The sequence below is a fragment of the Hippocampus comes genome, unplaced genomic scaffold, assembly GCF_001891065.2.
Source record: "Hippocampus comes isolate QL1 unplaced genomic scaffold, H_comes_QL1_v1.1 scaffold82, whole genome shotgun sequence".
Lineage (NCBI taxonomy): Eukaryota > Metazoa > Chordata > Actinopteri > Syngnathiformes > Syngnathidae > Hippocampus > Hippocampus comes.
In genome coordinates, this window is record NW_017805135.1 from 2,019,484 (window position 1) to 2,039,651 (window position 20,168).

General features: G+C 44.0%; 1 protein-coding gene across 1 annotated transcript; it reads right to left on the reverse strand.

Moving 5' to 3' along the window:
• Positions 1-3,317: 3,317 nt before the first annotated feature.
• sall1a (spalt-like transcription factor 1a) lies at positions 3,318-15,356 on the reverse strand. Its single transcript, XM_019866743.1, has 4 exons — positions 15,184-15,356; positions 14,569-14,646; positions 7,112-10,497; positions 3,318-4,569 (listed from the first exon to the last, which is right to left on the reverse strand). Exons 2-4 carry the CDS (start codon positions 14,639-14,641, stop codon positions 4,120-4,122), a joined length of 3,909 nt encoding a protein of 1,302 aa, XP_019722302.1. The 5' UTR covers positions 14,642-14,646; positions 15,184-15,356; the 3' UTR covers positions 3,318-4,119.
• Between the last annotated feature and the right edge of the window lie 4,812 nt (positions 15,357-20,168).

The following is a 20,168-nucleotide window of genomic DNA, read 5'->3' on the forward strand; positions in this document are numbered from 1 at the left end:
GTTTCCCAACCTTGACTGAGCCAAAGCATATACTTTACAAAAGGGACAAAAAAAAAATGTGTGCAGTGGGTGGGTGCTGTTCATATGCTGTGTTTATAAATCACGCACAGAGAGAACTTGCAAAATCACACAAGAAGGCCGAAGCCTGGATTGGGGTCCCCATTCTCAGAACTGGGAGGCGGATGTGCGAACCACTCTAGCAATCGTGCTGCCCAAAGTAAAACTATAAAAGACTGTGGAGCAAACATCCCACGCATACTGTACATGAATGATAAATAACGGGAATTTATTATCCCCCAAAAAGCAATTGTATATCTGCTTTGTGAGCAATAACCCAATAAAAAGCGACATGGGAACCATTTTGGCTCCTGATTGCAGCGATTGTGTTTCAGCCTGCGCCAATGCGCACACGCGTATGTGTGTGTGTGTGTGTGTGTGTGTGTGTGTGGGTGTGTGTGTGTGTGAGAGAGAGAGAGAGAGAGAGAGAGAGAGTATGTGTATGCACAGGCCGGGCTGTTGCACTGGAAGAGATCCCAGACAGGCAACACATTTCCAACACCTGAGACTGTAATTTTTTTCAATGTGTACAAGCCTCCATCTATCCAACCATCCTTCCTTCCGTCCTGCCTGCATGTGGACCAGGCGAGAGAGAGAGAGAGAGAGAGAGAGAGAGAGAGAGAGAGAGAGAGAAAGAGAGAGAGAGAAAGAGAAAGAGAAAAAAAGAATGCTTGGGGAGGCCAGGCTGGAATTGTCCTCTTGCCGGGCCTAGTCGTACACTAGTCGTGTTTATTCCCGTGCGCTTCCTGTTGCTCTCCTCCCATGACGGAGCCCTTTGACCACATGAGCTAGCATTTTTTAACACTCTAAATGTGTCATACATCTTAAAACCTACACAGTATTGTATTCAATTGCATACTGTGCCAGTTGTGCTCACTCATCTGATATAATTGCATAATACATTGGTGGAATATATATAACAGAGTGTTCATTTGCAGGAAATGATTGATGTTGATATCATCTTTTTTGGATGAACACATGAGTGTTTGTTTACCTTATACTGCTATACCATTCCCATAAACGCATCAGTTTAGCCAGAAGGACAAAAATTACTGATAAAAAACTAGATTATGAATGTTACAAATATTTCCTAATCTGGTTGACATGTACATATACTTTTTCATTACAACATTTATCATGCATGATTTCTAATGCAATAGTTGTACATTATATGTACATTAGATGAGTTGAGCCAATAATTATATGTATCATTATTGTATATATATTATATTATGACAATTGAAAATGGAGGTTAAGCGTTATCCCTATCTGACTTGAAAGGAAAAATTAAATGTGCCTTTTTTAAAGTAAACAAAAAGTGAAAGAAAATCCATACATTTTAAACATAAAACTTTAACAATATGAAGCTAATGCATGTTGTATCTGTCTTATTCTTATAAAAACTACCTAATTTAAAAAAAACACTCTTTTTGTCCTCCTATTTGTATAAACAACATATGACTACAGATTAATATATACAAAATAAAGATCAAGGTTTTTTTTCTACAAAAAGGGAATATATGAACAATTAAATGCATTTGTATCAATTGTAATGGAAGCAATATTGCAGAAAGAATAGAAGTCATTTTGAAAGTAAAAAAACCCGCAATGACAATCTTTTAAAACGTTACTTAAAAGTTCGACATGATACCAGAATTACTGCACAATTTTACTAAACTAATAGAAGTTTTTAGTTTATTTCAGGAAGGTACATAACTCAACAAAAATGCGATATTTAAGGGATGCATATCAAATATGACATGAATGTTGTCTTTTTTTTTTTTTCATCTGCAGCGGAACAAAATGCTCTCCGTGAAAAATGAATTCGAGTCACTGAGCGCCGCATTTCACACAGTACAAAACAAAGAGCAAGTTTGAGAGGACCGAGACAAGTGAACGCGGCATCGGATGCACCGCGAGGTGTTCAATGACACGCGGATGTCAGCGGACAAAAGGCGGCCACCAAATAAAAAAAACTTTCAGTCAGCGAGTAAAAAGAAAAGAGAGCGAGACGACAAACCGCCTTTTTAATCCGGATTTTCCCGTGCCGCCATCCTTTGACATCTTTATTTAAATCAAACGGTCGTGAATTGTCCGTTTTGACGACTTTCTAAAAATGTATTGTATGTTAAGGCGTCAAGTGTCACACGCACGCGACGCGAGATTGCCATATTTTCAACGTCCATTTTCGAAACAGCAGGGGATAATGCGGTGTTTCATTCTTCTATTAAATAATAATTCAAATCAAAATATACATTTTCGATTCATTGAAGGTACTGTTCTCACACTTGTGTACGTGTAGACATAAGAAACATTGGTTTTACATTTGAAATTAAAACGGTGTTTTACTGCCATTTTGCCTATTTTTTTAAAGATATATCAAATGATTATGTGAAAACATATTTTTACACATACGTAATACTTTAGTGTATACTTCTGACATCAAGAGCATTATTTTTAATAGATTTAAAAATGCGTAATTTTCTTAGCTTTAAAAAGGAAAGCATATTTGAAAGGTAAATCTCAAATGGTGTGAAATATTGTTTTTGGTATAACAGATTCGTGTTTACTAATAACATATGGATTAAAAAATATATATATTTTAACTTTTTTAAAAAACAGTTCTTTTAAGCCAACCACGTGGGCTCATTAAGATCAATGTGATATTTTTATAAAAAGTAATATTTTTTTAAGAAACTCCATCTTTCCACTCGTCCTGAGTAGTGTTGCGGTGTGCTGGAGTCGATTCCTGCTGGCTTTGAGTTAAGAGGCTGGCTACACCCTGGACGAGTCGCACCAACCAAGGACATTTTAAAATCTTCATTTCACGTTGAAAGTTCTTAAAATGTGGGCAGATGCCAGACTACCGAAAGTACCCATTCCATGTTTTTTTTTTTCCATACTGCAGCTTTGACCCCTGAGAAAATTATTTAAACGTTTCAGATTTGCATGTTCTATCATAACAAATAGTTTCAGTGTAACACCGTGTACATTTTGAATCGCATAATTATATTTTAATTCAGATTTTAAAAAATAGTTACACGTCAGGTTTACATGTTCTTTCTTTTTTGTATTTGTTATTTATTGATCCATTTAGCCCATCCATCTTGTACATTGCTCGTGAGTACACCATGGACTTGCCAACCACTCAAGGGCCAAACGAAACCTTTATTTGTTTTTTTCATTTAAATGATGATGTATGCAATTTATGTGAAAGGATACTGAATAATACAAAGCACACAAACACAAACACTGAACAGTTCTTTTGGAAAACTGATGTATTTGATTATTATTTGAGTAAAGAATTACAGTATCTTAGAGTTTTTGTTAGTAGGTATTAAAGTGTAGCGAAACTGGACCCATTAAAGATCTTCCACCTTTCCAAGAAAGTGCATGTAACAGTCCGAAAGGTTTGTCGAACCCCAATATAATATTTATATTTATAAAAAAAAACAACAACACTATCCATCCTTTTTGTGTGTCCACTGGACTTCTTCTTGACATGTATGTACATCACCTTCTTTTTGGAGGGAGGGGGGCGGGGCTTGAACACATCACGTTAGCAGCACTGTAGAGAATGATTGGCTGTCTCAGTTTCAATTATTTAAGCGTGGGGTGGAAGTAAACAATCATAAAAAGTAGCAAGAAACATCTAAATGTCCATGTTTTGTCTTCCTTAAATAATATGTGGGGGGGGTTGTGGTCGGGGGTCTGTGAACAAACGTCAGACAGTCTACAAGAAGATCAGTGTACATTATTTACAGCATTTTCGCATCTTACAGGCAGACGTCATCGCTATGTAACACTACAAGGGGGACACGGAAAAATAACTTAATGCCAAAAGTCAGAGTATCTATCACACGTCGTCTTTAGAAGAAGCACACGCACGCGCGCACACACATTTTGCCTAACTGTTATAATGCTTCCACTGCGTCTCAAGCACGGTTATAGCCACTAATAAATAAGCTCCCGGGAACTATAACATGTACATTGTACAAAAAAAAAAAAAAAAAAAAAAAATCCAACAGACTTGTCTTCACAGTTCTGGTTGTCTCTCTGTGTCTAATTTGTGGCGATTTCTTTATTGTCTTCCATGAATCGCGTGAACCTGAAGTGGGCGCCGTTCTCCGCGCCGGCCATCCGCTCCAGGCCGGCCAGGGCGGCGTTGGGTTCGGCGCTGTGGAGTTTGTCCAGGCTGCCTGTCAGGCCGCTGACGGGCGAGCTGCCGCCATTGCCAACGCCGGCGCCTGACATGGGCGGGAGGCCGCCGCCCTGGATGACGGAGATCTCGTTGGCCTTCATGGCCAGGCCGCTGGAAAAGGCGGCGGCGTACTGGTTCCAGAAGCTGGCCGGGTCGCCGGCGCCCACCCGCGACACCGCCGTCGGGTCCTTCTGGAAGATCTCCGGGAACTTGACGGGGTTGGCACCCAGGAAAGCCATGGGGCCGTCCACCGAGAGCCGGCGCCCACGTCGGGCAGGGGCGCTGTTCCACATGTGGGTGCCCATGTGGACCTGCAAGGAAAACCAAATAAAGATGGAATTACGGCCCACCTGCCTCTTTGTGATCCACGCCCTACACCTTCTTAGTCCCAGCCAAAAATTGAACCATCTACTTTTATTCATAATTTCAGTTTGTGGGTAGAATTGAATGATTTTTGTTGAACTAAGGATGTTTCAACAGAGGTGGCCAGCATCATGAGATATTTTACACATGCACACAACAACAACAACAACAAAAAGTCCAAATATGACTTTGGCCATTCTTTCAAGAATCTGACAATAATTAAAATACACTCTGCTCTTATGTTGCAGGTGGTGTAATAAATAAATAAATAATGTATTTGTTGTAACTAAACCTGACTAGGTTAAAAAAAAATAAAAAAAAAATAAAAAAGAAGCAAATTACTTTTTAACAATCGAATAAAATGTATCTTCTTTTTTTGTCAACATATAAAATGTGTGTATTTTAGAATTTGTAAATGACTCACTCATGCCCACGCGAACCTACAATTCTCTTGTATATTCTATTTTTTCTAGACTTTTAAAATTTGCTAATTTGACCTGCAACATGACAACTTTGGTGACCCCATAAAAAAAAAGGCAACAATATCTGAAAACCTCAAAAGAAGAATCAAACATGGCCTTATTTTCTTTTTATCAAAATTTTAAAATTACATTTTAATTTGCAAACGCCCTTCCTAAAAGAGTTTTTTTTTCCTTTCCACTTATGCGTGCCCCTGTGGACCTACGCAGACGCGGCAGAGGGTAGCTCAGGAATGCAAATGAGAGATGATGCAATGGAAAAAATAATAACAGTGATACTGCATTGCACATGAAAACGGCTTCACACCCTGGATGCAGCGAGGCGGTTCACTGCATGTGGCGGTAAACATCTTATTTGGGGGGAGGCCTCTTCGTCTGAGCCCTAATATGCTGCTCTCACGCGTGACTTGAGGGGAAAAAAAAATTATACTGTCCGCTTTCAATGCGGGTGTGGCGCCACCAAGTTTCTCAGCTGGCTACAAGAATCCTAACATGATGGGAACAGAAAATTTTGAACACGTAGCCCTTCTTTTATGTTTGTTTTGCTACACAAGAAATGCTCGCTGCTGCAGGTTGAACTGTCCAAGAATGAATGAATGAATGAATGGCTTGGTCACCAGTTTTAAAGTTTAAAATTAGAAAAATAATATAATTTTTAAAATTAAGAAAGAGACCAAAATTTGGACTTTTAAAAAGTTTCATTTCTTCAACATATTTTTCCACAGTATTTTTTACATGTATCACTCATTTAAAAACAATCCACTTAACATGACATATTAAATATGGGGCTAAATAAAATGTTAAACTTATACACTTTCTTGTTTGGAAATTCTCCACTCATTCACATCCCTCACAGACACACCCACCCAACTTATGTCGCTTACATTTAAATACACAAAGTTGTGTGGATTTCATCCCCAATATGCATTGGAGAGGGAAAAAAAACCAAAACAAATAAATGAGGTGTATTAAATATTGACTGAATAGTAATAGGTTTAGCAGTGTGCTCTGTTGCTTGTTTATTTTGAAGAATTGAACATGTAGCGGGTCAGACTGACCCAGGCACATTCCTGGTGTAGCAAAGAAACAAACATAATGGGGGTCAAACATGTAAGAGTGCCTAATTCTCAGCAGTGATTCATTCCTTCATCCTTCACCCCCCCTCCCCCCCATCATGAAAAGTCCTTTTTCCATCTGAGGAAGCAACATTTTTTGACAGCAGACAGAAAACGGATGTACTTGATTGTAATATTTGACCCAGTCCAACTAGGCCAAAGTGGACTGTGAAGGACATCCTTCAGTGTCTTTTTATTTTTATTCGGCATCTTTGCAGGTCTTGCCTGTAAGGTGTACATGTTACTTCTAAATTGGCTTGACTGTTGTGCATTGTTTTAACCGACGAGTGACTCTTTGGGAGCATTACTGTCTGAATGCAGTTGTCGGAAGGGTTCTAATTACTGTCATACCAATGCTGATTTCCCGGCGAAGGTGTTTTGTATGTGAGCATTAAGCTATCTGACCTTTGTTAGACAAAATTATATGGTTTGGTAGAATATTGAGGTGTTTCCATAGACAATGTTGAATTCCCTTTTGTTTTATGTGCAGTAAACCTCAACTGGGAGTGAGAAATGCAGAAGCGAATGAAAACAGATGCCAAGGAATACTTTGGAAAGTATGTTGTGATGAAAAAGCATTAAAAAAAAAAAATCTTTTATTGGCATGGACATTCATGTACATTAAACTTGGCCTCTTCATTTGACCCACCGCAGGAAGCACACGCAATAGGTAGCACCCACTTCGGTGCCTGAGGAGTTTGATAAGTTTGGGTGTGACTGAATACAATCAAAGCGTTTGAGAAAGGCAAATTTGTTTGGTTTTTTTTTTTGAAAGAATTACATGCTCTCTCTTTTGCAAACATTTTCACCGGGTGGTTTTGTAAAGTGTCCCATGCGAAAGCCAATTCACTGCACACCGAACGGAATTTGTGTGTGAAAATTTTTGTGAGCGTTACCTTGAGGTTTCCTTTGGTGGTGAATGCTCGGCCACAGATGCTGCAGGCGAAGGGCTTCTCGCCGGTGTGCGTGCGCTCGTGGATCTGCAGGGCGCTGGATGAGGAGAAGCACTTGCCGCACGTGTTGCAGAAATGCTGCTTGGGTGTCCGGCGGGGCGGCGCGGCCGACAGCACCGGCGAGGTGGAGGCGGACGACGTGACCATGCCGGCGGCGGCGGCCGCTGCGGAAACGGAGGCGGAGGGCTCCTTGGCCTCTGGGTGGAGGCCGTGAAGGAAGCCGTTGACCTCCGGCTTTCCGAGGGAGCCGACGGACAGCAGGGAGGGCGTGGGGCTGGAGGACACACTGGTGTTGGAGGGCTCGAAGAGCTGCGAGGGCAGGTCTCGCATCTGATGGGTGAGCATGTGCTGCTTGAGGTTGCCCTTGGTGGAGAATCCCCGGTTGCAGGCCGTGCAAATGAAAGGTCGCTCTTTGGTATGGCTTCGGTAGTGGATGTCCAAGGCACTCTGACACGCAAACGTCTTCCCGCAGATGTCGCAAGATGTATTCTTGGCTACGCTGCGCTCGCGGAAGGGGAAAATCATGCCCAGGGGGTCCTTGGAGGGGTTGACGGACGTCAGGTCCAAGGCTCCGATGTTGGAGGGGTGAGGGTGGAGGAGGGCGGTGTGCTCCATGGAGAAGATCTTCTGGTGCCTTTCATCCAAGCCCGGCGATTTACGAGGCTGCGGCGGCATACGCGCGGGGGACGGTGCCTGCACGGAGGAGGTAGATTCGGACACAGCCGGACTGCCGACACTTTGGCTTTCCACGTCGCCGCCGAGAGACGAGGAGTCGTTGGTGAGACAATCCCCCTCCGTCAAGCCATTGGACACACCTTTGAGTTCTCGTAGCTCCTCGGCGTCCATACCGTGGGACTGCTCTCGTCCCTCCATATCGAGGGCAACCGGGGAGTCGCACAGGCTGTCGTGGGACGCGTCTGCCGACCTGGGCGTGTCGGGCACGCTGCTGTCGGGACCCTCCTCCATCCCCTCCGTGTTGTCGTCCGAGAAGTTGTCCAGGTCGTCAAAGTTTCTCTCGTCGAACGAGCCGGTGTCAGAGACCATGGATTCTGGGTAGTTCTCGGGCAAGGGGTTGTTGGGGATCTGCCCGCCCATGTGCATGCGGATGTGCTGCTGTAGCACGACAGCGTTGGTGAATTTCTTCTGACATATCGGGCACGAGTGTTGAACTCGAAGAGGAGGCATGGCCCTGTGGACGCTGTAGTGGGTCTTCAGGTTGCCCTTGGTGGTGAAGGCTCGGCCGCAAATCTTGCACTTGAAGGGTCTCTCCCCGGTGTGAGTGCGATAGTGCATCTTGAGCGCGCTCTGACAACTCAGCACCCGGTGGCAGATGACGCACTCGTTGGGGTCCGTCACCTTCCTGTCGATGTTCTCCACGAGCTGCTGCAGCTTGGAGGTCTCTGAGCCGTGGAGGGGATCCAGGATGCCCCCAAAGGGGAATTTCGCCTTGAACTGGTCCGACATGAGGGGCATGAGCGGGTTGGTCAACATGGGCGGGCTGTTGGACGTGGCGTACTCGGCGCCGCTCTCGGCGGCCGAGCTGACGCCGGTCACAAAGCCTGAGGAATGGCTGCCTTCTTCAGTTTTTCCGTTTGAGGTAGGCAGAGTTGCACCTTCGCCCTCTTCGGATGCTCTGCTACTTTTCGCCGAAGGCTCAGAAGCACCTGAGTCACTTGTCGTGGAAGGAACCGCAAGGTTGGTTATGGCTATTGAGTGATCTTCCTTTTTAATGAAATGGGACAGGCTGGGCATGGTCGGCGGTAGCAGCATGCCAACCGAAGAAGTCAGAGTGGGCAAGATGGGCTTGCTGTCCAGCCAGCTGGTGACCGGCTTCTCGGGGGGCATGGACATGCCATAGGGAATGCCGGTGCTCGTGGGGATGTTGTCCAAATGCTCGGGAACGGGGTACGGGTTCATCTGGATGTGCGGGTACTTTTCTTTATGACGCTGGAAGTGCACCTTCAGGTTGCCGCGGGTGGAGAAGCGGTTGCCGCAGATGTTGCACTTGTATGGCCTCTCGCCGGTGTGGGAGCGCAGGTGGATCTGCAAGGCGCTGTCGCTGCCAAACACCTTGCCGCAAAACCTGCACTTATGCTTGAAGAACGCCTCTTCCGAGCTGCTCTTGGTTTCGAACGACGCGACCACGTTGGGCACCTTGCCCTTTCGCTGCTGCACTAGAGTCGCGAGAGAGTTGAGATCCTCGACGGTGGTGCCAACGCTCGGAAGTGAACTGGAGAACAAGGGGTTTCCCGGCGGGGGCTGAGGTAGAAGGGGATTCACCGCTGAGCTCAGCAAGCTACCGATTCCGAATGCCGGGGTGGAGGACTTTGCCAGCGGCGTGTTAGTGACGTGGCACGGCCTCTTCTCGGGGGGTTGGGAGTTGCCGGTCGACGGCCCCAGGGTACTAACGCTCTGAGATGTTTCACTGCTGCTCGGGTTGGACTGAGGTAGCTGTGCCGCGGCAGCGAGCTGCTTGAGGCTGCTGATGCTGGCCGACTGACTGGCCAGATTCTGCGCGAGGCCCGCGGCTGCGGCCAGCTGTTGCGAGAGATGGGAGCTCAGGGTGGCCAGCGGGCTGGCAGTGGCGGGCCCCATAGCGCCCGGAGCCGAGGTCGGGGGCGCCTGCATTTCCGGCGACTGGGAGGCCAGACGCAGTATTTGGTGACGGATCTGCTCTATGAGCTGCAGCTGGTGGATCTGCTGCTGCTGCAGGGCGAGGAGCTGCTCCATCAGGGCGGGCACCGCCACCCGGGGCCCACCGGAGGTGCGTGCCTCCTGGGAGAACTGGGCCACAGCCACTTTGGTGCTCTGCAGGTTTTCGATGATGACGTTGCTGTTGATCACGGAGAAATTTCCAAGCTCGGCCAGGTTGCCGAGCTGGGGCAGCGGCGCGGAAATGGCGGAAGTACCGACGGCAGGCCCGGCGGTGCCCTTGCCACTGAAGCTGCCCGCCGCATCGCTTGGGCTCCCGCTCTCGACTTGGCTGCCTTCCTCTTCTTGACCGCTGCTCATCCCTGAAACGTCCACATCCATGGACTCGTCTTTTTCCAGCGCACCGGGCTCAGAAAGGTCGCCGCACTCTGTCTGATCAGTGTTATTAGCAGTGTCATTCATCTGGTCGTCGGGATTAAGGGGAGGGGACCCGGGCGAGAAGGATCCAGCGGGGGAGGCCGGACTTTCATTCACAATCAGGACTAGCTGATTCTTAGTGCAATTCTTCTGGTGCTCCTCGAGCTCGCAGAGTTCAAAGAACTCGGCACAACATCTGTTGCAGACGTGGGCGTCGGACTCCTTGCAGAGGGGGTCCTCGGAGCAAAGTTCTGTGTCCCCTGCAAAAAATAAAAAATAAAATAGAGGAAACAGAATTAATGATCAGTTATGTTTTGTGGCCAAAGAGGCGGCTTTGTCTCCTAAACCTCCATTGTTGCTCATCTTAAATTAATCAGTTTTACACTTATCCCCTTTAAGTGTTCACACACACACACACACACACACACACACACACACACACACACACACACACAACCAAAGATCGAAAAAGCAACAATAACCGACGACAAATGAGAAAGAGGGCCAGCTTCGGTGCAGTGGCCTCTGAAACAAGATAAGAGGGCATCCAAAATCAATGCCAACTACTCGCAGATCACTTTAAGGTGATGTTTGAAGATGTACATCAGGCCAAAACAAAAGTAATCATTTTCTTCAGATAATCCATCAAAAATAGAGAACAGAAGGAAGCAAAGGCGCAGCTAGGGACCCTTTAATGAAATTTCATAGAAACTCATTGATTTCCTATACAGCTCTTCAAAGTCCGCTTGTCCGTTCGCCGCCAATCAAGCATTGGACAGACTTATTACACTTTCAATTCGCTGTCAACTTTGCTCATTTTCAGTCCACAGTCGCTATCTCGGACAGGTTATCGGCACGCCTAAATGCATTCGAGACGATTCGAGGCTGAACAAGACAAAAAAAAAAAAAAAAAAACAAGAATGGGGAGAAAAACAAGACACAGGATCGTAATGCTGTTAAACGGTTTGAGGGGCTATGATTGAATTACCTTAAACCGGTAAAATGTCGTTTGAGAAATCACAAGACGTGTGTCACATGAAGGATGATCAAACTACAGAAAAATGACTGATGAAAGACGACACAAAAATACCTTCAAACTATACAAAGTCGGAGTTAAGCCGTAGAAGCTTTAAGACGCGCAAGGAATTGTTTTGGGGAGTTTCTCACTCATTTCACATTCTTCGTCCTCTTTTGTCAAAATCTACAAGTTTAACATACAAGTCGCTTTACAAATTGCATTTTTCTATGAATCCCTTTCATTGTGACCGGGCCCCCCCCCCCCCCTTCTGCCTCCCGCCCTCCAACTCCCCATTCTGGAGACTTTCATCAGGGCCAAGAATTCATTTGCAAATGAAACCCTGCAGAAGTGCAGCTCCCCCCCCCTGACCGCGCCACAGCGAGACAGGATGCCTCCCCATTGTTCACGCAGCATGGGAGCGGCGGGGATGGTCGGCCGGCCGGTTGGTCAGGACCCGGGCCCCCGAGCTCATCCCCGGGGCCGGGTCCCACTCCGGAGTGCACTCAAAGGGATTATATCTTCCCTCGGTGTTCTTCCGCGCCGCCAGACAACAGATAACCACAAAGTTGCCATGACAATAAACCCCTCGGCCCTCACGCCGACCAACTATGCAAACACACACCATAACTTTTCACGGCAAATCTCCCACTTTTAAAAAGAACACACAGAGCTATTCTTGTGAGTTAATTTGGGAAAGAAAAAAAGAAAACCACAAGGCCACCTAAATACAAAAAATTCCCCAGAATGTGAGAGACATTTTGAAAAATGTCAGAAAAACAAGCACATGAAGTGTGTATGTAGTGCGTGTATGGCTTTTCCCTCCCAATACTTATAATTTATTCCACATACATTTTTTTCAATACAAGCATGTCAAAATTTTATTGCAAATGCTTTTTTGTTAATAACTCTGATAAAAGAGGTAAGAAGCTTTTCCTTCCACTTTTCTGAACGTTTTCATTTATTTCCTATTTTTGTACAAGTTAATAAAAGTTACTAGGAATTAAACATTTTATTATATTACATTATAGTATAAACATGACATTTTTTTTCAAATATTGAAAAAAGAAAACCCATTTTTTTTCCATTTTACAAAACTATAAGGCGTGTTTGTTTAATTGATACTTTCCGTCAACTGACCCTTGATGGCAACTTTGCAATATATTTAAATTAAGTAAGATTTGGGAAAGTAACTAAAGAACAGAACATTTCATGATGTTACACGAATAACCTTGTGTTTTCAGTTATCTTTTCAAAGCATGTGGGGTTTAATCTCCACTTTGTGTCCAAAGTGTGCTATTTTACTTGCGCAAACAATCAAAGCTTTGTGTCAAACTGTTACGACAAAAATAAAAATCAATGCTGGAGCACAGGACATGGCGCAGATGCTAGCATTAGGCTTAATTCCCAAAATAGCAGGGATTAAGATCGAATTAAAATTAAAGAATCAAGACAAAGCTGCTGCGAGGAGGATGCGCTGTTTATGAATCATAGACAAGAAGGCCTAAAAAAGAAAAAAAAAAAGACGATGACCACATAGTGAAGATTTTAAGCAGACGAGATCCTACATTGTGTGTTTTTAGGGGCGGCTTGGAAGCTCCACATCGCACTCAACATCAGATGGAAGTCCGGCAAAAATCATCACGGTCCAGTCTGTCCACGTAGGAGAACACTGGCAGAGCTGTGGTCCGGTGTCATGCTTAAGGCAAATGGAGGAAGGGAGGGAATGGGCTAACACCCCCAACCAAATGACAAACACTTTCTTGTTTGCTGGGGCACAAAAAAAAAAAAAAAAAAAAAAAAAAAATGAAGTGGTGATTTCATGACACATGCTCCTCCCGTGTTAGGGGGCCACTCTGATAGGGGTTAAATATTGATAAGAGCCTCACTTAAACGCTTAATAGGAGGAGAAAAAGAGTGTCAAGGCCTGGCTAGGGCCGCCTGCGGTTCCGACTAGTCGGGTCAATGGGAACCTGAAGTGGATCTCACTGGGCCCTGAACCCTGAGCACCGCTGAGACACACACACACACACACACACACACACACACACACACACACACACACACACACACACACACACACACACACACAGGGGGGAAGGGGGGATCCTGGGCCCTGAACTCTGGTCTCCCCTCACATAGGGGGACACTGGCAAAGGTTAAAACAGCACAGCGCCATCACACATGCACACACATCTTGACATGCTTTTTAAAATTTTTTTATCTCTACTCTCGTCAGCTTGAGAAAAAAAACATTATAAAAACACAAATCCCCTTTTCATTCTTTTACAGCGGAATTTTATGCAGAACTAAAAAACATTTTGTATGTGACAGAAATCAAAAATAGAATAAAAGCACATTCTTTAAAAAAAGCAAGTTTAGTTTGGGCCATCTTGTAGAATATATATTACAAGATGAAGGTGCATTTAAAACAACTTCAGAAATGTGACATTCATACTTTGTTTTAATTAACACTTTAAAATCGACACATTTTGCACGTGAATATTTTTAATTTTCCAAATAAATGACATTCAAACGACATACATCTTGATTAAATATGAATAAACCTCATTTTTAAAACAACAAATATTGCTTTTAAGCAATTCCCATAACTTCTATCCCGCAATTTATCTGTACATTTATATTTATATTGACGTTAAAAAATTTAAAGGAACAATTCATATCAGAGTTTTTGTGACCGTGTACGCAACATTAGACACGATTAATTCCTGATGATGTCATAAATTACGTAATAACTGTAAAACCCCATTGTTTTCCTATTTTGTTGTTGTTGTTTTTTTTCCAAAATAAAACTGGCTTTGTTTAGTCAACCACAATTTATTTAACGATATCTGAGCGTGTGCTTATATGCGAGTGTGTGCGTGCGTGTGTGTGACTAACGATGAGTACGACTTTTTAATATCTGAAAGGAAGACGAGCAAACTGTCTTATGTTTATTAACACGATATACGAGACAAGATGTTAAGCTTGTATGATTTTAAGCCGACAAAGAAGTATTTAACATACTTTTTGACTGCGTGTGCGTGTGTGAGACTTCGGCCGGGGTGGTCCGAGCCGGTTGAGGGGGGGGGGGGGGTCGTTGTAAAACCGAAATAAAATTTCAAATAAAGTTTTTAAACACACGTGAAGTAGCAGAAAATAAAGCAAAAAGTAAATCGTTTGAAATAATTAATGAGCTAACAGAACGGGATAGGAGATGTGCGTGCGTCTTTGAAAACTATAAGAATGAAAAAGTGACGATATTCAAGTGGGAGAGCTGGTGGTGGAGGGGGGAAATGAGGCCGGTGGTACTCACCATTGTGGCCGGCTCCGGGTAGCTGAGGGTCGGATTGAAAGTGTTGCGGCTTGGCTTGTTTCCTCCGCGACATTCTGACTGGCACATGGGGCAAACACCAAGCGCAGAAGAGACAGGGAAGACCAAGAATAAAAAATGAAACGAGGGGCCCCTCAAAATTTCACGCGCATCGAGCCCATCCAACGCGCATGTGCCACGTTATGATTATCAATAATGCCTCGCGATTAATCATACGGGCAGGGAGGGAGGGAGGTAGACGAGGAGGGGCTGGTAAGGGAGGTGGAGGGAGGGGGGATCTTTGTAAGGCGATTGGCACCTCGCCAGCCCCCCCTCCTATTCAAATGAAGTCTCTTTAATCAATTAGCTCCTGATTTGCTTTGCTGGAAGGAGGGACGGTGGGGGTCTTCTTCGTCTCCTCGTCTCTCAACCCCGAGGTTCCCAAACTCCGCTTGAGGAAGCAAAGAAGGAAGAAGGAAACCCCTCCTCCCTTTTTTGGTCACCTTGGTCTTGTCCCAAGTGATGAATGTTCCGGAACTTTCTCCTCCTCTAGCTCCTCAAGCAGGTAGTTGTCCGTCCCCCCAAAAAAGAAAAAAAAAAAAGAGGCTTAAAAGTCACCTTTTAGCTGCACCTGGTTCGCGCGTGCCCTCCCGACTGCAAAAATCCACGCGTGACTCCGTCCACTTCACTTTAATGCAGTCATTTTTGTGCTCGAATGGTCTATTTTCGAGGTGGTGGTTTTGTACACGCGAACACGTTGTCATCATACGGCGAATAAACAAACTTTTCCAGAGGGCCCCGTTGCAGCAGTCGGACAGCGAGAAATCTCCGCCTATCTACTCTATGATTGGCTGCTGGAATTCTCAGTCACGAACGTGGACCCCGCCCTTATCACCGCCCCATTTGCCTTTTTTCCCCTTCTCCAATCGAACAACAAAACGAACAGTGACAAGTTTTCATTGATTTTTCCTTAAGTTCTTACTATAATCTTAGAACTTTACTTTCTTTTGAACTTTGATTTTCCAATCGATATATATATATATATCAAATGTCTAAATCACCTGCCCGACACACCAAACAACTCGTGAAAAAAATCTCATCAAAATTCAAAATATCATTATTGTTTCCAAAACTGAATGCTTTCAGGGGTGTTTCAGCGTATGCAGGCTCAGAAGCAAGACAAACGATGCCCATCTCTCCTCCTGCTGATGTTGAGAAATGAAGATAATAACGTGTCGACGGCTGATGCCATTATTTTGCTCTGAATTTTTAAAGAGCAGCTGCGGGGCCAGGATGGATGTGCTCCCTGCTTGTCAGCTATCTTTTAGTTTCGACGAGAGTCTTTAATTATTCACGATTAAACAAAAAAAAAAAAAAAGAAGGGAGAAAGAAAGGAAGTGCACAAAAGAATGGGGCTTGATATACGAATATGGTTTATCAGCTTTGTCAATAGCATAATTACTAAAACCATATTAATAGACTGTCCATTAATTGGTATGCTTATCCTATGATGACAAAGTTAACATTGCAAAGTAGTGCACGGGGAGTGTTCTGCAATATTATAATGTCCCGGGCGGCAAAATCAATGTGCAGTTAATTGATGTGAATGTTAGTGTGAGATTGTAAACAAGGTGATTTGCAGCAGGGTCCAGCCGAGCTAGGGGGCTGATGGTGCGGTGCATGTAAGTGCGTGTACGTGTGTGTGCGTGTGCGTGTGCGTGTGCGTGTGCGTGCGTGCGTGCGTGTGTGTATGTGTGTGCGTGCGTGTGTGTGTGCGTGTGTGTGTGCGTGTGTGTGTGTGTGTGTGTGTGTGTGTGTGTGTGCGCGCGCGCGCGCGCGCGAGCCTTGTGTTACCCAGGACACACAAACGCATCCAATATAACACAAAGATTTCATATAAACCGTTTAAAAACTTTACAGATAGATAGATAGATAGATAGATAGATAGATAGATAGATAGATAGATAGATAGATAGATAGAACCAATAAACAAAGCTTGATGGATTGGTGCGGGGGATGGACAGCAGCTGAACCACTATTCGGTATTAAATCTAAAATATATATTGTACACTGACACGTTAGTAGGCAAAATTTATATTTATGTTGCCTTTCCTCTGATTTTAAAACAGCCCATTGAGCATGTGGATGAGAACATGATTAAAATAACAGCAAAGATTATAAAAACATTGCCACTCACTAATGATATCCATAAAAAAGTCGATCAACTGCGCTTGACAATGAGAAACATCACTTACAACAAAGCAATAAAAACTACCCGGATAATCATGTTGAAAAACCCTTCTTGAAAGAATGTTATTTGAAATACCTCAAAAACCTCCTAAGTCTATTCAGTGCAAAAAAATAAAAATAAAAGAGTGATAAAAAGTTTTGTTTTTCTTTTCTAAAGTACATTCAGTTAGTCCTAAATCCATACATGCATTCAATAGTTGACAAAAGGTGGGAATCCCTCAAATTGGACCCTCATCCCACCCGTTTGCCTATTTCGCTAGTGTCTCTAACTCGAAAGCTTCTTTTTTTTCTGTGTGATGTCGCATTCAACACGTGGTGGGCTTTTTCTTGTAACAGACCCCTCACCCTCTACCTCCATCTCAACCATGCTTGCGGAATTACAATGAGCCGGATCAGACCCTCATCTGGGTCAGCAATGAGTGTATTTGTTTCTGTGTTTGCGTGTGTGTGTGTGTGTGTGTGTGTGTGTGTGTGTGTGTGTGTGTGTGTGTTTGAGATACAGAAAGAGAGGCAGAATTAAGCACAGCAGTCCAGCACCCCCCCAAAACAAAAGAAAAATAAATAAAAAATTGAAAAATTCATGAAAAAGTGACTGCTGTTTCAATATGAGGTAATTGTACAGTAGATTTCTCACTTCTTAATATTTTTGTATTGTAAAAAACGCTCAATCATTAAAATGTATGCTTTTGAAAGGCATTTATTCCTTAAGGATGTGTAAAACTTTGGACTAGTTCACTGATTCATCTTTTCTCACAGGATTTTAGTAGCAAATGGAACTAAAAAAAGTTAAGAACCAAGTATGTACAAAGCTGGAATCTAAAGTCCATCCATCCATCCATCCATTTTCTAATCCACTTATCCTCACGAGGGTCGCGGCAGTGCTGGAGCCTATCCCAGCCTTCATCGGGAAGGAGGCAGGAGACACCTTTAACTGGTTGCCAACCAATTGCAGGCCACACATAGACGAACACCCATCCGCACTCACACTCACACCTAGGGACAAGTTAGAGTGTTCAATGAACCTACGATCCATGTCTTTGAAATGTGGGAGGAAACTGGACAAACCGGAGAAAACCCACGCAGGCACAGGGAGAACATGCAAACTCCACACAGGAAGGCCGGAGCCGGAATCGAACCCCGCACCTCTGCACTGTGAGGCCGACTAACCAGTTGATCACCGTGCTGCCCGACTCTCAAGTCTTAGAATTCCAAATCTGAAACAAATTTTCGGGAAAAAAAATACACCTTTGTACACATACAAGCCTTCCGAGTATTAAATGTCTGTCACTTATGATATCATACAAGATCTCAGTTCAGTGAGAATCAAAGGAATCATTGTGCAATCTTCCCAAACCACTTAACTAGTCCTTATGGGAGCTGAACATAGGTGAGGAATTTGACGCTGTAAGGGTGTCATTCATAAATTTGCTCTATGTGTTTTTTTTTTCCCCCACAGGAATTTATTTTTAAAAAATATATACAAAATGTTTACCCTTGTTCAAATTGACTTCCTCTATGTGAAATCTGGGCCTGTTTCAGCGAACACAAAGCTATTCTAGTCTTCTTCCATCTGGTGGAAAAGCCTTTCATTGTTGTTGTGTTGTTATTATTTTTGTGGTGCTTCCACAAAAAGGAAGCATCGCTTTCATGTTAATCCCGAACACTAGAGTCCTCTGACCCCCGTGGACGCCCTCCTCACAAATATAAAGCGCAGCGCGGGCCTCTGTTGTGACGTCCTGCACCAGGATTACTAGCTTCAGTGGTTTTCGATTTGGTTTGGTATGCAGTGACTCTTCACAGCATTACTTTTGCCACGAGATGCAAAATATGTGCTTTGGTTCCACAGGTTGTAAACCACTGATCTTACAACTACTCTCCTTAGTAAAAGCTCAAATTTTTAAATAAGCCTTATATGATGCCCGTAGACTAAGTTGGCTGTTAATACATATCTAAGCTGGATAGAGTATGATTATGTGTAGTATTACCCTCTCCATAATGAGAATTACATGCGATTGAGTTCAGCTGATGCATGAAGTACGTTAACTTCTTCATCTCTTAATTCACTGGAAATGAACACGTACAATTGTCATCTTTTTGACCCTAAACACAACCACACTCGATTTCAAAGGAAACAAAGAAGATATGCTTCAGGCACAGCACCAGGATGTTTTCTCTCCCAGGCCTTAAGAGTGAGTGCGCTCCGCTCTCATTAAGTTCCAAACGGAGCCGGCACTGGCGCCCAGTGTCCCCAGTCAGAGGGCCTAATTCTTCATTTTTTGGTGTACTCTGAGTAGCCAAACATCAAATTTGAGCAAAGCTTTAAGTTTCTGACCAGTTGCAGTGATTCAGTGCGTGCTCGGAGAATATTTGCTGATGCTTGCGTCATTCCGAATTCAAATTGCACAGCCGTCCAAAAAAAAACCAGCCGTCCCGCTGCAATATGATTGGCTGCTGCTTCGATGGAAGGATATGATGCACATGTCATAACCATGCACACCGCCATCTTGGATAAGTAATCTTGAGAGTTGCTCAAAAGGACCAAGCGAATAGACTCCCACAAAACCGAAATGGTTGAACCAAAGAGTTTTGAAAAAATGGCCGATCCCATCAAATGAATGTTTGGGTTTTTTTTTTTTTTTTTTTCCGACAGGTGAACGCGGCGTTGAAAAATGACTCGTGTTAAAATTCACAACCTTGAGCGGTGCGCCAGAATAGCCTCCATTAATTAAGAGATCAAGCCCCTCTATTGTCCTTGAGAGTCGCCTCACCTCTTGCACCACCTCACCCATTTAACCCCCACAAGCGCCCCATTGTAGCCCCTTGACAACTTCCTGCAGCATCACCTGATATCAATGGCGTCAATGGCCCCTGTTTGTTGTTACATGATCTTCACCACCGTTCCAGACGCGGACCCCCGCTTCATGACCCAACCCCCTTTCCTTTCAGTGTGGCTTGTTTGAGGGAAAACAAGTTGAGAGGTGTCGCAGAGGTGTTACAGGTCACAACCACACACCAACCGCTGCACGAGGACACACACACACACACACACACACACACGCGCACACACGCGCACACACAAGCAGGCAGACACACTTGGCGTGCAAACGATAAAGTGTCTCAAGCTTCACCTCAAAATAAGAACTTCATAGAAAATGACACTCATAACAATGTCTTGGAGGGGACAACCTGTTGTGCTATTTTGCCATAAAAGGTGTTAGACAATTGTGGTAAGGTCATCATATTTTAATCCCATAAACAAATATAGATATTTGCCATTTTCAAGATGTTTAACGTGGGCCCCCAAAATAAGTAAATTTTCTACTAATCAGTTGTTTTTGGTGTGAAATCCTACT